Below are 22853 nucleotides of genomic sequence, written 5' to 3' on the forward strand. Positions count from 1 at the left end.
GACCTGTTTTGCATAAAACTAAGCTATGGATCATTTTATGGTGGAAGTTAGAGATCATTTCATAGTAAAGTAAAAGTGTCATGCTAAGAAGGATTGGATCTATTTTCTAAAAGGATGCTGCAGAAAGCTTTATTTGAATAAGCAGCATTAAAAGAGTATGTGTTCTTAACAATGTGGACACACATATGCTCCTGACCACACATGGTTTATCCAGATAATGAACTTTGTGTTTTTAGTGGGAGGAGATGTAATGCATCCGGGTATTGTCAATGACCTTCTGAGATTGTTAGTGGAAATTGCTAAAAGTTTGTAGAAAAGTCACTGTGGAAATGAGAGGACATTAAGTGGTATTTTAGTTGTTCTGTAAGTTGTGATGAAAAATCAGATCAATGGTGAAGACTCTATGCTGTGGAGTTTTACCTCAGCTTACTTGACATGGAAGTCATATTCTATCCACACACATTTCTTCAAGTTATGAGATGGGTGAGCAAAGTACATTACATAATAACATTTGTAACCTTCTAAGACTAAGAAAAATCTACGTATGTACAGATTTTTCTCAGAAAAGGCTCAGTTCTACTCAACTAATTTTTTATTTGTCAGTTTCCTTTCCCAGTGGATAAGTTCCATCTTTGAACTGTTTTACTAGTGAGCGACTGTTTGTGTATCTGTGCTTACAATTTATTAGTTGTGTGTTCTTTTTATTGAGGCCATGTTAATATGTACCTGTGTCATGGATGTATTACAAGTTATCCCCAAGCTAGTAACCTAAAACCACACAAACTTATTCCCTCAGTTTCTATGTGGCTAGAATCTAGGCATGACTTACCAGAATTCTCTGTTCCTCTTGTATCGCTGGGCTGCATCTAAGGTGCTGATGGGAACTGAACTCTCATCTAAAGCTTGACTGGTGAAGATGTGTCTACTTCCAGACCCAGGAAAACTTTCTCATCTCTTGGGTCTGACTTCCTGTGACTGAGGTTTCAGTTTCCTACTATCATCTTGTAGTCTCCCTACTTGCAAACTGTACTTAGCTCCTTGAGTGTTTTATTTCTATCTATAGCACTTAAATATACAAGTCTTATTAGTTTCATGCTTATGCTACACTTTTTTATTTATAAATTACCTTACATAGTAACGCTTTTATAAGGCATTTTCAGGCATATTTAATTTTGGTTACTATTTCTCTCTCTCTGAACCTCCCTGCATCTCTCTGTTCCTCGTCAGCACTTATCCATTTCGACATCCACTCTTCCTCCTCACAAATTCACACTTTATATGTTCTATTACTCTACCCGTGTCCCTACCTTAAAACCTCTTTTCCCTCTCATAGGCTACTTTCTAGGTCCATGGCCTCTACATGTATGCATTCTGATAACACATGTATATAAAAATTAGAAGCTAGGATCTGCATATGAGAGAGAACATGTGCTATTTGTCTTTGTGTATTTACTTAAAATTAATATAGTACTGGCTAGTTTCATTTGTCTTCCTGAAAATTATAATTTTAGTGTTTATTTATTTTCAAGATAGGGTTTCACTCTAGTCCAGGCTTATCCTAAAGACTCAGGTTGGCCTCAAATCCACAGTAACCTTCCTATCTCTGCCTCCATAGTGGTTAATTTAAAGTCTTGCATTACCACACCTGGCTTATAATCCCACCTTTTAAAATAGTTGAATAGCATTCAATGGTCTATATGCACTACATTTTCATTATTCAACCATTTAAATTTTTATTATTCAACCATCTGTTGATAGCTGTCTAGGATGGTTGCATTCCTAGCTATTGTGAACAGAGCAGCACTGAACATGAAGGTACATCCTTGTAGTAGGATAGAGAGTCCTTTGTTTATTTTCCCTGGAGTGATATAGCTGAATAGTTTTACATGAAGTTCTAGTTTTTAGTTTTCTGAAAACACCCTCAGATTTGCATAGTGGCTGCAACACTTTATACTTTCACCAGCAGTGATCAAGAGCACTTCTTACGCCACATCCTCACAGTAGTTGTTGTTAACATATTGTCTTGATGATAGCTAGCCTGACTGGTTTAAGGTGGAATCTCAAGGCATTTTAATTTGCATTTCTGATGCCTGAGGATGTTGAAAGCTTTAAAATATTTATGGGGCATTTGTATTTTTTTCTTTTGAGAACAGTCCAGTTTATGGATCCATTTATTGATTGAAAGTTTTGGTTATTCTTGTTTACTTATTTAATTTTTGCATTCTCTGTGTACAGTACCTATGAGGTGGTGTGTAGTGTGTGTTTATGTGGGGTGAATGCACATGTATGTACTGATGTGTGTGTTTATGTAGAGACCAGAGGAGGGCCTTGGGTGCCCCCTCTCTTTCTTTCTTCCTTCACACGTGGTCTCTCACTCCAACTGGGGCTGCCATTTTGCAGGCAATGTGCCCTAGAAATTCACAGATCTCCCCTGATACCCATATACATGTGTAATAGACGTGCATTGGCCACTTCCAGGTGTTGTATGAAAATTGTACTAGAATGGTCTCAGACCACCTGATACCCTCATATTTAAACAGGAAGTGTTCTTCACTGCTGAGCCATATCCCCAACCCTGGTGTTTAAGTTTCTGATTCTAGACATCACTCATTTAGATAAATTTTGTGTATACTAGATATTAATCACTTACTGACATTCATTAGTCACTCATTAGTACACTCATTTCGGGGACTGAATATTTGAAGTATCTTAAAGAAGGAAATATTTATTTTGGCTAACAATTCCAGAGCATACAGTCCAACTAGACAGAGAAGATATGACAGGAGTGGGTGGAGAAATGTCCATATTACATCCACATTCAGAAATAGAGATGAACAATAGAAAGTGGGCTGGGACTATCAACCCTGAAAGCTCACCTCCAATGATCTATTTCAGTAAAGTTTTACCTCTTAGAGGTACCAAAACCTTCCCAAACAGCCACACCGCCTGAACACCAAGTGTTAAGCATAAGCTATGGGGTTATTTTGCAATCAAACCATAATCTGAAGTATGGCTTCAACATATCTTCTCATTCATTGTGCTGCCTGTCACTCTGGTGATTATATGTGTGTGTGTGTGTGTGTGTGTGTCGGGGGGTGTGGTGTAGATATTTTCTAATTTCATGCAATCTCATGAATCAATTCTTTTGGGATATGTCCTAGCCCAGGCAGACCTGAAATTCACTATGTAGTCTCAGACTGGCCTTGAACTCATTAAGATCCTCCTACCTCAGTATTCTGAGCACTGAGATTAAAGGCAAGCTGTACTACACCCAGTGGGATTTTTGTTCCCTTTTAAGGAAGGGTTTCATTCAAGTCCAGGATGACCTGAACACACAGGTGAAGCACAGCATGGCATTAAACTCCCCACTGTTCTCCTACCTCAGTCTCCTGAGTGCTAGTACTAAAGGTGTATTGCACCATACCTGGTTAAGATGTTCTTTATTATCCTTTTTTAACTGTAGAATATTTTTATGTCTAAGAGATTTTCAAAAGAAAACTGCACTCAAATGTGATGAAATGTTGAGTATGAAATGAATTTTTTTAAATTATTTATTTATTGATTGATAGATGCAGAAAACGCCTTTGACAAGATACAAAATCACTTCATGATCAAAACATTGGAGAGAATTGGCATGGCTGGTTCATATCTTAACATAATAAAGGCAATTTACAAAGCTTAAGGCCCAAATAATACTTAATAATACTTAACTCAATTTCCATATCCGGAATTGAGAACCAGACCTTACTCCTATGGAGAGAAAGATTATGCTTTCCAGTGTCAAGATCTCATGATTCTTTGGTTAAAAGAGCGGTTACAGGGCTGGAGAGATGGCTTAGTGATTAAGCGCTTGCCTGTGAAGCCTAAGGACCCTGGTTCGAGGCTCGGTTCCCCAGGTCCCACGTTAGCCAGATGCACAAGGGGGCACACGCGTCTGGAGTTCATTTGCAGAGGCTGGAAGCCCTAGCAGGCCCATTCTCTCTCTCTCCCTCTATCTGTCTTTCTCTCTGTGTCTGTCGCTCTCAAATAAATAAATAAAAATGAACAAAAAAATATTAAAAAAAAGAGTGGTTACATACATGAAATTCTCCTTAAATTAATAATGCTTATCACATTAAACTACACTGACTCATTCTCAATTGGAGAATCTCTTCTTTTTCAGAATGTAGGGAGACATGAGGAGATTAGCTACCCCTTGGGTGTCAGCCAAGCCACAGATGAAAACCCAGAGGAACTGAGATGAGCAAGAATGCTACTTCCATAGTGAACCTGATAACCAGCATCAGGGTGAAGGAGACAGAACCTGAGGATACTCAACACCTACCAAAGCAGAGATCTAGAGGCTCCTAAGAACTTTTCACTGAAGTAGATTTAACACCCAGCCAAAATGACTCAGGGAATTTTGTGGAAGGCGGGGCACAAAGATTGTAAGATCCACATGTTAGAACATCATGAGAGGCACTCCCACCCCACAGAAATCCCTGACTGCTGCTCCCACAATGCATATCCCACAACCCCATGGGGAATACCTACAACCCCATGTAAGAAGGCCTCCAGAGAAATTGGGGCAAGAATGAGAGATAAGAAGGAACAAATATATGGTGTATACATGTAAAATATGTTGTTAATAAAGAAGATTTATATTTAAAACAATAAAAATGAAATAATGGGCTGGAGAGATGGCTTAGCGGTTAAATGCTTGCCTGTGAAGCCTAAGGACCCCGGTTCAAGGCTCGGTTCCCCAGGTCCCACGTTAGCCAGATGCACAAAGGGGCGCACGCGTCTGGAGTTCGTTTGCAGAGGCTGGAAGCCCTGGCGCTCCCATTCTCTCTCTCTCCCTCTATCTGTCTTTCTCTCTGTGTCTGTCACTCTCAAATAAATAAATAAAAAAAATTTTAAAAAAATGAAATAATGACAGTAAATACTAATTACAATATGCTCAACACTCTTCACCAAAAATTTATTTTCTGTCCTCAAGGATGAGTCCTTGCCCCCTTCATGGCCGACTCCCTCTACTTTTTGTGCACCTGCCTCTCATAATTCTCCAGGTTCATTCCTTGCTGATATATAATCAGTGAGTAATGATTATTTGTTTGTTATTTTCAAGTTAGGGTCTTTCTCTAGCCCAAGCAGAACTGGAATTCACTATGAACTTTCAGAATGGACTTGAACTCATGACAATCCTCCTAACTTTGAGTCCCAAGCGCTGGGAAGAAATGCATGTGTCACCAAGCCCAGCTAATGATTTTAAAATGTTAATTATAGTTGAAATAAGGAAATAAATCAGGACAGGTGAGCCTTATTTTTAAGTCCCAAGATGTATGTCAACTCACAAGAAAGGAATTACCTAAATTTGTTTAACTTTCTATACAGTCCACATTAATAAAAAATAGGCTCCTCATGATACAATCATACACTTATTTTATTTTAGTTTTTTGTTTATTTGAGAGAGAGAATGAGACAGAGGAAGAGAGGGAGAGAAAGAGAAAGAATGGGCAGGCCTGTGGGTCCAGCCACTGAAAATGAACTCCAACTACATGTGCCACCTTGTGCATTTGCCTTACATGAGTCCTGGGGAATCAAACTGAGGTTCTTTGTGCAGACAAGCACCTTAACCACTAAGCCATGTGTCCAGCCCCTCACACTTTTTTATTTACTGTCCAATTGGAACACATCATGTGAAAGCAACAACAAAAACTAATGCCTTACTTAGGTGGTGGAAGTGAATTGTATAAACATAAAACATAAATTCTGTGTGGAATCCTGTAATGAGGTAAAAACAATGTTAAAGATGAGAAACTGAGTCATCACAGCTTATTACTCTGTGGGAACTGAGGATCAAGGCTGCAGATCAGCTTAATGTCTGCATTGTTATTGGGAGAGAGATTGGCAATTCTGGACTTCCCATGATTATTTTTTGTGTTGTGTACTCAGACAATGGGAAACATGGCATTGTGGGACATTACAAGCCTGAATTTTCTATGAGAAGTGCATGGGCCACACACTAAATGCTATGATGCTGATGGAAGTGAGGTATGTGAGGATCTCTCCACTGCTTGGACAATGGAAGAAACAATGCTGCCCATGTCTTCATGAGCTATGACCAGCAGGAAACCTCTCTGACATTTTCCCATCACATCTTGACTTGGAAACTCCAATGAAGTCCACTTACATGATTTCAGGTGCTGTTCATCCAAATGGCGTTCTGAAATTAGTTTGAAAACAAGTATGCTCAGGAGATTATCCCAGTGACATTCATGCCTGGATATACATGAACTTAGAGCACCTGAGGCAAGAGATGATGCTCACAACATGTTTTTCAACTGCTTTTTATGACCTTGATGTAAACCTCAGATGCAGAGCCCAAGGGCTGTGTTCTGTACTCCTCAAGGGAGGATAACAAAGACAACAAAGAAAGAAATTAGGGATATAAATATCTCCTCTAGTCAGCAATAGTAGTAAGGAAGGATACACACACATAAGCAGGCATATGTGATGTGTGTACCTACCTGATGCTGCCTATTACATCAGAGCTCAGACTGTGAGTTTTGAGACATGGGGAAGCTGATCATTTTCATTTTTGCCTTATTTCTTCCAATGCTTTCTCTTCTCTTCTGCAGTTTTACAGAAACAGACTGCTTTTGGAGAATAAAACAAAACACAGAAAGTGAAGGAGATATGTGCAAGGATTGTATGTTTTATATTTATACATCAAAGAAGCATATGATAGACTATGATTCAATGAGCCAGCTTTATCGGTAACTGTCAGTTTTGTTACTTAACTTTCTGTTGGAAAGTCATGAATAATGTGTAAGAAGCTTCTATGTGGGTACACTAAGAGTTTTTGGATCCCTTGCGCTTTTCCTCCCAAGCATATCTCTTAGGGATGAATCAAAATTTATTTTACATTTTCTGATCAGAAAGTTGCCATAGTTAAATACATCTGATTTGTATAGATTTTCTTATTGCTGATTTGCTGTTCAATCCCATTGTTGTCAGAAGAGTAGTATGGGTTATTTCAGTTTTCCTGTAGTTGTAAAAATTTGCTTTGTGTCCTAATATATGGTCTGTTTTAGAGAATGTTCCATGTACTCTGAGGAAAATATATATTTCGCAGTGTTTGGATGGAATTTTATGTATATATCTGTTAGGTGCATTTGTTCCATGACATCATTTAATCCAGATGTCTCTCTGTTTATTTTTGGTGGGGATGATCTGTCAAATGATGAGATTGGGGTATTAAAATCACCCATTGCAATTGTGTTTGTTGTTATCTGTGACCTTACTTCTCATAGTGTTTGTTTGATAAAATTGGGTGTCTGCATGTTAGGTGCATACATGTTTAGGACACTCCTGTTGGATTGTTCTTTTAATCAGTAAAAAGTGACCTTTTTATCTTTCCTCACTAATGTTGGTTTTAAGTCTATCCTACAAGATATTAGGATAGAAACTCCTGTTTGTTTCCTAGGCCCATTTGTTTGAAATATCATTTTCCAACCTTTCACCCTACGACAGTGTCTGCCTTTTATTGAGAGATGAGTCTGGTGAAGGCAGCAAATGGCAGGATCCTGCCAGTCTGCAAGCCTGTGTCTTTTGGTTGGTGAATTGTGGCCATTCATATTAACAGTTGCTATGGATATGTATGTTTGATTTTCTCCATTCTTTGTGTTTTGTAGTGCTTCTGGTTTCCCCTATCCTTGCTTGTTTTAACTTTTATTTTAGTATTGATTGATTTTAGTATTTTAATATTTTTATATTTAATATTTAATATTTTAATATTTCCTCCTGTGTGTGCTTTGCATTCTCTCCATTGTGAAGTATTCCTTTGAGTATTTTCTAGTTGTCTAGTTGTCATTTATTCTACTTTTGTTGTGTAATATCCTTGTTTCTCCATCCATTTGAATAGATAGCTTTGCAGGATAAGTAATTTTGGTTGACAGTTGTTATCTTGTAGAACTTGGAATATATCATTCCAAGTCCTACTGGCATTTAGAGTTTGTGTTGAATAATTTGCTATTATTCTGATGGGCTTGCCTTTGTAGGTGGCCCTTTTTCTGTAACTACTTTCAGTAGATTTTCTTTGGTTTGTGTGTTTAGTAGTTTAATTGTAACACTGTGAGGAGAGGTTCTTTGCAGATTTTGTCTGTTTGGTGTTCTAAAAGCTTCTTGTATCTACATTGGAGTTTCTTTCCAAATTTGGGAAAATTTTACTCCTACGATTTTGTTGAAAAGCCTCTGCATCAAACTTCTTCTCGTTCTACGATATACTGAATTCGTACATTTGATCTTTTCTTAGTACCCCAGATATCTTGAAATTCTCATTCTTATCTTCCTATTAGTTTGCCTTTCTCTTGGTTGGACTGTATTAGTTCTGCCTCCTGGTTTTCTAGTTTAGATATTCTGTTCTCCCCTCCTTCCATTCTGCTGGTGAGGTTTTCTGGAGTTGTTTATTTGACTGACTGTTTTAACCAGAGCTAGACTTTCAGCCTGGTTTTCTTCAGTATTCAATTTCTGTAGAAAGGTAGAATTTGGAGAACACAGTGCTTTATACCTTGCTTCATATTAGATCCTCCTTTCCTGAAAATAAACCCCACTGCTATTTGTTCATCTTTAAGTGGCTGAGACAAAGTATCCCTTTAAGTATCTGCTCATCTTTCACCCATAAGCACATAACTTGTAAAGTCTCTGAAATGGGAACTATTTTCTTTGTCTCTTTAACCATGGACAGACTTTTCTCATAGATGGTAATCTCTCAGATAATAGGCATATGACATTCCATGATATTCCCTTCCTTTAGTAATACAGTATGTGGAAAAGAAAGGTGCCAAGTATATATTATTTTACTATGTTACTGTGTTTAGTTGGACATAAAAATAGCAAGAATTTGAAATATAGTCTGTCAGGTGTTTTGTCTATATTCTAGTTAATACAATGGTGAAACACACAATAAAGAAAGGCCAAGAGAATATTTCTACTCCTGGTAGAAGAAGAGATGTCACTCAAAGTTATGGTTACTTACATCCCTTCTCAGATCCTAAACAGGACAGTGTTACAAGTGGTAACAGTTACAGTTTAATAGGAAGACTGACATGTTACAAACCAAAATTTCCTTTTTGCCCTTCTACTTGTATATTCTTTTTATTAAATTGACATTTGGTATGGATATATCAACTGTTGTCACCATCATTCCCCTCACCCCTGCCCCCATTTCACTAAAGGCCCTCCAAATGTGATTACTGGTATTCAGCATGTAATTATGGTTAATGAGATGTGAGTGGAAAAGTCTGACATTGTAGGGGATTGCCAGACTCCTAGATATTTCTGCCCACCCTGTGGCTAGTATATTCCAGACATTCTTCCTCAAAATTCTGAGTCTTCTTCACTGTACTTTATGTCTACCTTAGTATGTGAGTCTCATCATTCTGGATTTTTGCTTTACTGCATTTGGAGTATTATCAGTGTCTCTATCCCTTACCTCGGCTCATGCTGAGAAGTTCCTCATGGAGGCAGCATTCTTGCTCATCTCACCAATTCTTCTGTGTTTTCATCTGGACCCTAGCTTCTGTGCTAGGGGTGTTCACCTGCTGACATACAGTAGGTTATTCTTGTTCTGTTGATATATTTTGGTTGTCCTTTGTTCTCTTTGCTTTCTGAAAAATAAAACTAGATTCCCCAGTGTAGAGTGAGATCAGACTATGTTAGAGTGTACAAGAATTATGAATTTTAAGAGATTTTGATAGCTGTAGCCTTTTGGCCGAAGACTAATGGATGGTTCTCATCGGAGTCTATTATCTTGGTATCCATAGGATTCTGAATTGACTTTTAGTTCTAGCTATGGTTTCTTTTCCAGTGAGTGCATCAATTAGCTAATTAGATAGACATTGTTTACTTACCTAGGGTGACTGACACTTGCTCAGGTGTGTACATCTGGTTAGGATCGTGGCTTGGATTTGTCATAGTCCCCTGATTTCTCACTGTATTGCTGGCTGCTTTCAAACAGCATTTTATTCCTTGTTTTCTGCACTGTCTGTATTAACCATCTGGGTGCAGACTTCCTTTCAGATTCACCCTGCTTCTTAATGTTCTGTGATATTCTGCATTGGTTGCATGTGGTTTCATCAGCAATAGGTTCTCACTTTTATTTCTAGGTGGGTAATCAATAATTTGACAGAAACTTGTCTTGTTTGGGAATATTCATAATTCTCTTCAGTGAACAGCTCAATGTGGGTTGTAATCAATTTCTGGTACTTGAATTTGCCAGGCAGTGGCAAATATTTTAGATAAAGTCTTCCTCCCATTCTCTTGAGGCCTAATATTTACCAGACAACCCCTCCATGCTCCTAGTATCCTGCTGATGAGAAAGTATTTTATAATACCAATATATTTTTGGATTTCATTTTGTTTATATTTCCATTCCCCTGTGTCTTCCCATTCTCCTTCCCCAAACAATTCCATCCCTCTCATCTGACCCTCAGGTTCTTGTTGGGTATGACAGAAATTCAAGCTTTTCCAGTTTAGTAACTATGGGTGAGGAAAAGCATGCAGCATTTGTATTTCTATAGAGTGAGTTCACTAGTATGATCTGTTCAAATCCTACAAGTTTCCTACCAATTTCATTATATCATTTTTTTTTTCCTTGGGACTGAGTAGAATTCCATTGTGTGTATGTACCACGTCTTCATTATTCATTTGTCAAGTGATAGGCATCTGGGTTGATTCCAGTTCTTAGGCATTGTGAATTTAGTTGTTACAGCATTTAGGGTAGATGCTCAGTACAGGAATGGAAGGGTTAGTTGGTAGCAGTATTTTCATCCTTTTCTGGAGTCTACTTATTGATTTCTATATTTATTGTATAAGTTTGTATTCCCACCAGTAGTTAATTAGGGGCCCTCATTCCCTGAGTGTTCTCAAAATATACTGTCATTTTTTTTTAAAGATTCTCATCCTTTTGGGAGTGTTGTGGAATCTCATAGAAGTTTTATTCTCAATGTTTCTGATGGCTAAGAATGTTGAACATCTTCAGAGATGAGTTTAGCCATTTAATTCTTTCTTTGACAATTATTCTGTTGAATTCTCTGCCCCATTACTCGAGTATATTGTTTCTTTTTTCTACTGTTTAGTTTTTTGAGTTCCTTTAGATTCTGGAAGTTAGGGCTCTGTCAGTGGTATAACTGGCAAAGATTTTCTCCCCATCTGTAGGTAGTTTGTGGGCTCTGTTTAGGGTATGTCGTTTGTAGACAAACATTTTATCTTGGTTAGATGCCATGGGTTGAAGGATTTATTTAAGTTCCTGGATTACTGCAGTATTTTTCAGGAAGTATGGCCCTAGTCCTATTTTGTAGAAAGTTCCCTTTTTGTTTCCTCCTGCAGCTTTAGAATTCTGGATTTTATTTTGAAGCATTTCCTCCATTTGGAGGGTTTTTTTTTTTTTTTGGTTGTTTGTTTTTGTTTTTGCATGGGAAGAGAAATGGCTATATTTTAATTTTTTCTATATGTAGTTATTTAATATGTCTAGCAATATTTGTTGAGAATGGTATGTTTCTTCTAGTTTACATTGCGGTGGTCAATTGAACTAATTAAATATTAAATGTTCATAAAAAGACTACATAGATTAAATGATTATGAAGAACTATTTTAAATATGAAGTCAAAATGCATCTACAGAACACCTCTAAGGAGCTAGAAATCATTAAGTACATTAAGTAATTAAATACCAGTAAATATAAAGAAAGAAGACATAATAATGAGAGAATTATTATTATTATTATTATTATTATTATTATTATTTTTGGTTCCTCGAGGTAGGGTCTCACTCTGGTCCAGGCTGACCTGGAATTAACTCTGTAGTCTCAGGGTGGCCTTGAACTCATGGCAATCCTCCTACCTCTGCCTCCCGAGTGCTGGGATTAAAGGAGTGCACCACCACGCCCGGCATAATGAGAGAATTATATAGGAAATTAAAAGGGTTCTTTTACAGAGAGATCCAAAGTTTAAGGGAACATGAAATTATCAACATCTGAAATATCATCATATCCTGAGTTTGTTCTGCTTACTTGGTCAACTAGAAGTCCAGTAATGATCCATAGAAACAGAAAAATGGAATGTAAAGTTAAAGCACAATGTCAGAAGAATTATATCCATGATTACCAAAAGCATCATTGTTTTCCATTGACAAAAATGATTTCTGTTTTCACAACTCATCCTCTCTCCAGTGTATCCAAATCCTCAGATCTCAAATGTTATCCTCCTGCCACTGTTACATGAACTTGAATGTCACACATGACTCTCAGCATAGCTTCCCAGTCACTATACCACTTTCTCCCTTCTATATCACCTGTGGCAAGGATCATATTTGCGGGTCTACAGAAGCACCCATGCCAGTTTGGGCACACTTAACCATTATCCATGCCCTTATTTCTACCCACAATGCCTATTGCTGGGTTCCAATGAGAATATAGGAGCAACTTCCGAAATCCATGAACCTCTTCCTAGATACATACTTCTAGGATTCCAAATGTGAGTCCGAGTGTAGAGGCAATCTCTTTGCCCTTTGTACTGCCTATGCCACCTCCTGCTGGGAAGCCACACATGCAAGGATGCCTCCTAAATCATTCCTAAATATATTGTTTTGGCACCAAATAAGAAATATATACAAACAATGAATTCAAGAACACAGGAGTAAATGTCCAAAGGAAATCAAAGACAACACAAAGCAGAGGACATACATATGTATAGAGTGCATTCCAAGACAAAAGAAACAAACATTATAATTGAGCTATTTCTAAAGAGGATATTATAATAGAATTCAAAAAATGGATAGCACATCAATGAAAATTTTAACTGAAATGATTAAAGAAATGAAAAGCTAATAAGTAAAATTAAAAGCACTGTGGAATTCCTCTCATATAGACTGCATCACATGAATGACAGAAGATTAGGACTTACAGACCAGGTAAAAGAATGAAAGGATGAGTCAAAATTAATAGGATCCAGATGTATGAAGGAAACAAGTGATATTTTCAATACTATGGGAGGGTCATATTTAGAAATTAAGTGCTTAGAATAAAATAAACCCTAGACCAAAGGTATCAAATTTATTGAAAGTAATTGTCAAAGAAAATTTCCTAGAAGTAGGAGAAATGATGCTATCCAGTTACAATAGGCATAGAAACCACCAGACAGGCAGGAATCCCCAAAAAACTACCCAGGTCATGTTAAGGTGAAATATATAAATAAAAGAATAAGAAAGGGCACAGAGAGCTCATGACAGAAACACTCACTAACATATAAAAGCAAGGCTTTCAAAATAGGTGATTTTTCAACAAACTCTAAATACAAGAAGGGCTTGGTAACATGACCTACAACTATTGACAAGCGGCACAACTGCAGTGTTATAGCATCAAACCAAAGGAAACATGTAGGATGAAGGCAGAAAAGCTAAGTATCAGGGTGGAGCTTAAAGGGGTGTGAGAAAAGAAAAGAGGAGGAAGGGAATGAAAGTTTGTTTCAAACACAATAATGAAACAAATCAATCTTTGAAACTCAGTAAGAATAAACTTAAACAACAACAGTAAGTCTGTATATTTGTGGTCTTAATTCTCTGATCAAAAGACTTACAATAGAAGATTCTATCAGAAAAGGGACTATTTCTTTATCTTAAAATAATTCACATTACTATTAGAGAGATAATTTTTTTAGGTAACAGATGGAAAATATTTTCTAACTGTCATATTTTATTTTTATATTCAACTTGAGAAAACTTACAGTCACCTGATAGGAATTATATGGATTAGGTTATACCCAGAGAGAATTCCTGTTAGATAATATTAACTAGGTTATTAAAGTGGAATATCCAAATTTACTGTGGGCAGCGCCATAGGAGGATAGAGATCCTCTACTCTATAAAAAGGAAGAGGCATGACTGCCAATGTGCAATATTAATATAGCTCTGTGGGCCTCCTTGCTGGACTGAAAGAGACCACTCTCAGATACCATGCATTCCCTGCCAATAATTTCCTTATCAATTTTGAATATTCTTTAGTAGGACCTGCAAGGATAATCTGCAACAAATATGCCTTCCTTTCACCTGATTTTTGTCAGCTATGTTGTCCCAGCAAAGGGGAATTTCTTAACACAAGAAGCAAATGAACTCCAAAAATGAATGGACACTTCCAATTCCTGGTGAAATAGAGTTCGCATTACAACCAGGAGAGATACCAATACCTTCAAAGACATTATAAAAGCCACGTTTTGCTGTTAATAGATAGGACTGACTGTATATTCCACATTAATCAGGGCATTGCTTGACTCATAGCCAGATGGTATTTAACAAAAGTACCATAACATAGGAATTTGTAAAGGAATTTCTGCATAAGCATGATGTCCTTTGTTCAAATCCATGGCCCTCACCTAAAATTTTGACTTGGTGCACATACCATCCCATGTTCTGAGTTTGGAAAAACTGAATCCCCAGAGATTGGTTGTTTCTGTAGCCAAACTGGTGTTCACCAAGTCATTAGAATAATTGCATGTAAATCAGGCATGGTGATACATACCTTTAATCTCAGCATTTAGGAGGCAAAGGTAGGAATATCACCATGAGTTCCAGGCTTCCCTAAGACTACATATTGAATTCCAGGTCAGAAGGGGCAAGAGTCAGAACCTGTGTCACAATAAAAACCAAAGACAAATAATTACATATAATGTATAAGAACAACCTACACTGTTTTATAGTGTTACACAGTGAAATAAGCATAGGCTCTCTTACACACACGTGCCCACACACATGCACATATATGCACAAAATGTGATCTTCCAAACATGAAGGTTACTATTACACACAAATGCACACCAAAGTACCATAAACTCAATCATTGCTGCATTTATTTTTCATTTCTTAAAATTGAGAATTCTAGCATCAAGATATTCTGTCTGGTGTAAGTCTACTTCCAAGTCCATGTACGACCTATAGAATATTATAGTCTTTTCACCAGTTTCTCATTAGCCAAAGATGATATATTCAAAACATAAAGACCTTTATGAATTGTCTTTCATTTAGTAATTTAAAAATACCCAGTTGATTCCTATGCTATGTTGGATCATATCCTCACATAAAGGTTCATGTTTACATGAGAATTTCAGGAGAAAGCATCACTTATCACATGTATTACATGTCCACTCAAATTGTTTTGAAGATTATCCTGTTTGAAGCCTCATCCATAATGATTACTGTGTTTCATTTCAGTGTGCCAGTCAAAAAGTATCAATATATTCTGACAATGATTTTTGTCACTGAAGAGATCAACAGAAATCCCAAACTTATACCCAACATGTCTATTAATTTTTTCTTCCATCCTTCCAAGTGTGATGATTCATTGATTGTGGTCTCTCACCTACGTTCCACAGAAACTAAACGGATTGTTCTTCCTAATTATCATTGTGAAATAAAGGAATGTAGCTTATTTTTTACAGGACCATCATGGGAAAGAAGTAGCAAAATTGGGGCATTACTCTCACTAATCGTTAATACAGGACAGGTGAGACTTTGTGATGTACAGAGTAGAATTACAAATCCCATGTGCTTAGGGATATTTCCAGTAGATACTTGGTTTATGCATGTATTGTCACATACAGTTAATAGAGATCATCAACCTTTACTTGGTGGAGTTTCTGCACTTAACTTTTAAAAATTGATAGGAGGAACTATGGAGACATAAAAATGGATTTGCCACAACCCTTAAACTGTTCTGTACTTTTCCAGAGTCTTATGGATAGTGAAATACAACTAATAATGGTGTGAGCCATCACCCTTCCAAACATTCTTCCAAAATGGTGCTTAACACAATTCAGATCTTAGTTTGAGTTTTCTTCCATTGTTCTTTCTCACATTCATTTCTATGTTTTGTGTCCTTTAGGTTCATTATGGCCCATTTAATCCTGTTCTGAGTGACCATATTCAGTATCCTTATCTGTATCAGATTGCACCCAAGGAAACAAGGCTGCCCTTTGCCATAGTCTCCTTAATGCTTCATTTCAACTGGACCTGGATGGGGCTGGTCATCTCTGATGATGACCAAGGTATTCAATTTCTCTCAGAGTTCAGAGAAAAGATGCATGGAAATGATCTCTGTTTAGCCTTTGTGAATGTAATTCCATTAAACATGGACTTATACAATACAAAGGCCAAGAAATATTATAAACAAATTGTGACATCTCTGGCAAGTGTTGTGGTCATTTATGGTGAATTAAATTCCACACTGGAAGTGAGCTTTAGAAGATGGGCAAATTTAGGCATCCGTAGGATCTGGGTCACCACCTCACAGTGGGATGTCATCACAAATACAGCAAGACACTTCACTCTTGATTCATTTTATGGGTCTTTCACATTTTCTAATCACTATCATGAAATTCCCAATATTAACAAATTTATTCAGTCAATAAACACTTCTCAATATCCAATAAACTTTTCTGTTATGAGATCAGAATGGATGTACTTTAATTGTTCAGACATTGAATCTAAATGTAGAACACAGAATAAATGTGCACTCAATAATTCATTAAAATGGTTTGTAAATCAAGGATTTCACATAGCCATGAATGACGAGAATTATAATCTATACAACGCTGTGTATGCCTGGGCATATGCTTACCATGCAATGCATCATGAACATGTAGATGTTCACCCAATAACAAGTCTATGCATACATGACTGCTCAAAGGTATGTAGTGTCATCAGTAATACCTTCTAATTAGCTCCATACATTTTTAAAACCTGTTTCTGGGAGTACTCTTGATTTTGGGTGTTTCTCAATTGTTTCAGTTCCTAGGAAGTAAATATATACAGTTTATTAGTTACATTTTTCAGCGTAAATACTTGACCAAAACCACTTAGTTCAGATTGGCTTCATTCTACTTCAAAGTTCAAGACTATAGTCCTTCAAGATGGTGACACCATGGAAGCAGGGGCATGACACAAACTGTCCATGGCATCTACAGTCTGTAAGCAAGGGTGATGAATTTATAGGTCATCTAGCTGTCCCTGATTATAAACCCTTTTCCCGTGAAATAGTGCCACCTGCATTCAGTGTGAGCTTTCCACATTTAGTTACCAAACTAAATTTTTTTAGTGAAATGTCCACAGATTTGTGTCTATGGTAATTCTAACTCCAGTCAAGCAGGCAACCATGACAAATCATCACTGTGTGCATACATGAAAAAGATACTGAAATTGATGACATCAGTTTTGAGTGATCCTTATATTATGTGACATATTTTCTGAGTTTGATACCATGCCCAGCTGGTTTTAGTATTTGATAGGTGATCCCAGTTTATTTATTTACTTTGGTTTTCCAAGGTGTGGTCTCACTTTAGGCCAGGCTGACCTGGAATTCACTATGGAGTCTCAGGGTGGCTTAAAACTCACAGCGATCCTCCTACCTCTGCCTCCTGAGTGCTGGGATTAAAGGTATGTGCCACCATGCCTGGCTTCCAGTTTTTTTGTTTGTTTGTTTGTTTTGTTTTTTAAATCATGAAGTGCTTGAAATCTAGATGTGAGCTTACTTTTTCCATGCTAAAGTATCCTGATCAATGTGGTTGAGAAGTCACATAAATTGCTATTGTAATTCTGTTTCACTGCTATAACTGAAGACCTTAATGCTTTTGTTAATCTTTTTTGATTACTAAAAATATAGAGAGTTTTAAGGCTTATCTCAATAGCCTTACCTAATATTTTGTGATCAGTGTTAGCAGTTTCTTCACAAATAATCTTATAAAAATATAGTAATGTTTAATTTATCTGTGGAAATTCATTTATTTCACATTATTGTGTCCATGCAATAGAGTTTCATTTTCTGGGTAGGATTGTAAAAAACAAAGGTATTACTCATATCACATATTATGTACATATTGTATTTACTTAATTGGAAATGATATATTTCTTTTAGTTTTACCACACTATGAAGAATATGCAATTTATTAACCCCATTGGAGACCTAGTGACTATTAATGAGAAAAGAAAATGTGATGCAGACTATGATATTTCCCACATTTCAAATTTTCCACAAGGTCTTGGAATCAAGGTGAAAATAGGACAGTTTTCTTCATATGGTTCCATTGGTCAACAATTGTATCTGTCTGATGAGGCCATAGAGTGGGCCACAGGGAGTAGGCAGGTATGTTTACCTAACTGTGATGTTTTACTCTCAACATAAATAGATAAAATCATGTGGGCCCATGTGTGCCCTCACGATTTGGCCAAGTGCAACATGTTGTTTATGTTTCTTTTACCAGTGTCCTAGATTTTCTTTATATCTTTTGAAAAATGTTTGGAAATGACAAAATATTTCATCAAAATCTTGACAGACAGGCTGGGTGTTGTGGTGCATGACTTTAATTCCACCACTCAGGAGGCAGAGTCAGGAGGATTGCTGTGAGTTCAAGGCCAGCCTGAGATCACATAGTAAATTTCAGGTCAGCCTAGGCTAGAGTGAGACTCTACCTCAAAAACAAAAATAATCTTGACAGATATGACAACATACATTGTAATAAATGGAGTGTGGCACCTCAATTTTATTGTAGATGTGGATAAAGAGTTTAGTAAGGGTGATTATTTTCACATATCGTTATGAATGGAGTATATAACATTACTAACTTTTACAACTACACTTCTGGTTTACCTCAGATTCCCTCCTCTGTGTGCAGTGAGTCTTGCAAGCTTGGTTTCAGGAAGTTCCGACACGAGGGAAACGCAGCCTGCTGTTTTGATTGTTTCCCCTGCCCAGAAAACGAGATTTCTAACAAAACGGGTAAGTTGATGGTTTAGAGAGTCTTTCTCCAGTTTGTCTCTTTTATCCACCTATCTGAACAAACAGATAATATTTCTTCAGTGCTTAATGTAATCACTTGGTTGAAATGAGAAATACTCATGACCATAAACATAATACTCACTTTACTCCATGAACCACATTTTTAGTACCTAGATCCATTGTACATACTGGTTCTCCCACAATAAAAATACTCTTTGAGGTCAAATAGTTAATGAATATATTATTTCTATCAAAGAATGTCACATATTCATATAATCCTCTGTGAATCTATATAAAATGAAGTTAATAAGAAGGAATCTTCATTCTATTCATTTATTTATTGATTGGTTATAGAGGGAAGGGGAGATAAAGTGAGAATGTGAATGCCAGAGCCTCTACTCACTGCAAACGAAGATCAGATGCATGTGCCACCATGTAGAACTCGTTTACATGGGATGTGGAGAGTCAAACCTGGGTCCTTAGTCTTTGCAAGAAAGTACTTTAGACAGTATGCCACTACTCCACCCTTTTCTGGCTTTAGCGATATGTAATTTTGCAAACACTTTCAATATAAGCATAATATCTTCTTAGCGTCTATGAAATAATAATTCAGAAAGCAGTTGATTTTAAGACTTTAGGTAATAGCATATCACAGATATTTAAATCCTTTATCAGGAAACATAAACATTCCAATTAAAATATCATGTGCATTGTTTTAGATGTAATTTGAAGCATTTAAGGAGATAATGGGAAATATTCTGAAGTTAAAAATAAGAATAAAATATATATCTCATATGTCAAACCTACTGGGCTGAGCACAGAATGGAAAAATAGGTACTATTTTAAGTTGCCCTCTATTTTACAGGTGAGAACACAATACAATGGGAGTGGCATGTTAAAGTAGAACCTAAAGGCTGTGGTCAATATTATCAATGGGATTTAAATATGGTATAAATATTAATTTCTCACCTTTTTATCTATTAGAATCTGGAGCACACACTAACATCCAGACCACCTTTTTAGTGTACCAGAAGTCTAAGTGCATACAGAGGAAAATTTATACATGATGTAAAAAAAAGAATGAGATTGACATGAATTTTCAGTATGATTGGATAATGTCACAAAATGAATAAAATAATATAATTAGAAGTATATTAAAACAGTGTTCATTCAAGTAATACTTCAACAAGCAATCCAAACTAATTAATTAAATACAAACTTTAGTGGTGTTGGATAAGTTCAGTATTAGCATTGATGTGTTTTTTTCTTAATTTGTACATGTTGGCCATGTTATATTTACCAAATTAGGTGGGATGTATGGCCTTATAATATATGATTCATAAAATATATGTGCATAAATTTACAATACATGATTAAGAGAAGTAATATTAGAATTATTGGGAAAATATTCCTTTATGTAAATATTCAATATGAGATACCATATATTTCTTATAAGTCCTCTTTTATGATTCAATACAATTACAATCAAAACTGTAAAGCACCATGATAGAAAATACAAAATATAGGTGGCAAGAATTTCTCCCCCGTTCCTTATTGTGTGTCATGTTCATTCTTTTTTTAATGTTGGCAAATTATCTTGTTCATAATCCTTTCTTGAATTAACCTCTTGACCAAATTATGCTAAAACATAGACCAAGGATTATTGAGGTAAATTTGGAGAAACAGATAAATCGTATGTCATCTCAAAATTTGTATATTCCAAGTAGATAGATTTCAGCAATAATCATATTAGAGTTAATTATATCTAGGTGTATTCAATTTCATTCATATTCCCTAAAATATGTGTTGGAACAATTATATGTACCTACTGACATTTGGGTACAAAGCCATAAAACATCAGCTGATACAGACAGATAGGCTTCAAAACAGAGAACTGTAGTAGGGAAAAATCACATTTTTTAATCTAAATTTATGGATGTTGTCTAACAAAGGTGTTAAAATGAACATAGAATCATGTACATCTCTGATCTCATACTGCACTGTGTACAGAACTCTGAGCTAGTGTTTTTTTTTTTCTTTTTGAGACAAGACTAGCTCTTTTAATGAAAGAGAGCATAAGTGTGAGGGAGGAGAGAAAGAGAGATAATTGGGGTGCAATGGTCCCTAGCCACTGTACTTGAATTCCAACCGTGTGCCACCTTATGGAAATGTGCGACTTACTCATGTATCACCAAGTGTGACTAACTTATGAGAGATGTGGTGAATCAAGCATGGGCCCTTAGGCATTGCAGGCAAGCATCTCAATTGATAAGCCATCTCTCCTGTAGTAGAAATCATAAGAAATACCTCATGTAAGAAATGTCACTATATAATCCTAGTACACTGCAGCAAAATTATTTTATTCTTTTAAGAAAAACAAAGGGTCAAGAGAATATATAAGGTAAGTTAGGTGAATAAAATACAGCTTTGTTAGGCTGAGGATATGGCTCACCAGTTAAAGCAAGGACATGCAAAGCCTAACCACCTCAGTTCAATTCCCCATTACACAGAGAAAGGCAGATGTACAAAGTGATACATGTATATGGTGCTTGTTTTCAGTGGCTAGAGGTTCATGCGCATCCATTCTCTCTGGATTTCTCTGTCTTCCTCTGCCTATGAGCAAATAAAGTATTTTTTTTTTAAAAAAAGCTTTGTTTATCTCACCTAATATGAAGGTCTTTATTAATTGCCATCATGGCTATAAAGAGAACTACGTTATATTGTAAATAGGAACTAGAATACAAGAATGTTGTAACAAAGAGTAAATACTGCCACTAGTCTGATGATATTTTACATTGTCTGCCAGATATGGATCAATGTGTGAAGTGCCCAATCAACCAATATGCTAGCCTAGAGAAAAATCACTGTCTACAAAAAACTATGAAGTTTCTGGCTTATGAAGATGCCTTGGGGATAGCTCTGGCTTGTATAGCGCTTTGCTTCTCTACACTCACTGCTGTTATACTTGGAGTTTTTGTGAAGCATCAAAACACACCAATTGTGAAGGCCAATAATCGAACAAACAGCTACATCCTGCTCATTTCCCTCAAGTTCTGTTTCCTCTGCCCATTACTCTTCATTGGACACCCCAACACAGCCAAGTGTATCCTGCAGCAGATCACATTTGCACTTCTCTTCACTGTGGCTGTGTCAACTGTTTTGGCCAAAACAATTACTGTGGTTCTGGCCTTCAGGGCCACTGCTCCAGGACAAAAGTTGAGGGGACTGCTGGTATCAGGAGCACCTAACTTCATCATTCCCATCTGTACCTTGATCCAACTTGTTCTCTGTGGCATCTGGATGGGAACATCACCTCCCTTTGTTGACACTGATGAACACTCAGAACATGGGCACATCATCATTGTGTGCAACAAAGGCTCAGATACTGCCTTCTACTGTGTCCTGGGCTACCTGGGATCTCTGGCTATAGGGAGCTTTACTGTGGCTTTCCTGGCCAGAAACCTGCCTGATGCATTCAATGAAGCCAAATTCCTGACCTTCAGCATGCTGGTGTTCTGCAGTGTCTGGGTCACTTTCCTTCCTGTCTATCACAGCTCCAAGGGGATATCCATGGTGATAGTGGAAGTCTTCTCTATCTTGGCCTCCAGTATAGGATTGATAAGTTGCATCTTTTTCCCCAAGTGTTACATCATTTTGATAAGACCCAGGAAAAATAGTCTAAAGAGGGTGAAGAAAAAACATATTGTATAACCAATTGATTTTTAAATTTTACCTCATATGTCTTAATTTAAATTATATCCTATAGAAACCCTTGCTCTATTGTAAGCACTAAATATTAAAAAGAGGTAAGATATTTGTTAATGTGTACAAGTCTTATTTGGACTCTAACATTGTTTTTTTCTCAATTTTTATTAACATTTTCCATGACTATAAAAAATATCCCATGGTAATACCCTCTATGCTCTCTTCCCAACTTTTCTCTTTGAAATTCCATTCTCCATCATATCCCCTCTTCATCTCAATCAGTATCCCTGTTATTTTGATGTCATGATCTTTTCCTCCTCTTATGATGGTCTTGTGTAGGTAGTGT

General features: G+C 36.7%; 1 protein-coding gene across 1 annotated transcript in view; it reads left to right on the forward strand.

The window, feature by feature from the left end:
- Window positions 1-22513, forward strand: part of LOC123457419 (vomeronasal type-2 receptor 116-like) — a 71178-nt gene extending 48665 nt beyond the window's left edge. Inside the window, exons 3-7 of the mRNA XM_045141337.1 lie at window positions 15194-15535; window positions 15914-16717; window positions 17942-18169; window positions 18679-18802; window positions 21609-22513. Coding sequence (XP_044997272.1) covers window positions 15194-15535; window positions 15914-16717; window positions 17942-18169; window positions 18679-18802; window positions 21609-22513 — 2403 coding nt within the window. The remainder of the gene's footprint in view (window positions 1-15193; window positions 15536-15913; window positions 16718-17941; window positions 18170-18678; window positions 18803-21608) is intronic.
- Window positions 22514-22853: the final 340 nt, after the last annotated feature.

This window comes from Jaculus jaculus, unplaced genomic scaffold (genome assembly GCF_020740685.1).
Source record: "Jaculus jaculus isolate mJacJac1 unplaced genomic scaffold, mJacJac1.mat.Y.cur mat_scaffold_46_1_974171_arrow_ctg1, whole genome shotgun sequence".
In the NCBI taxonomy this organism is placed as follows: domain Eukaryota; kingdom Metazoa; phylum Chordata; class Mammalia; order Rodentia; family Dipodidae; genus Jaculus; species Jaculus jaculus.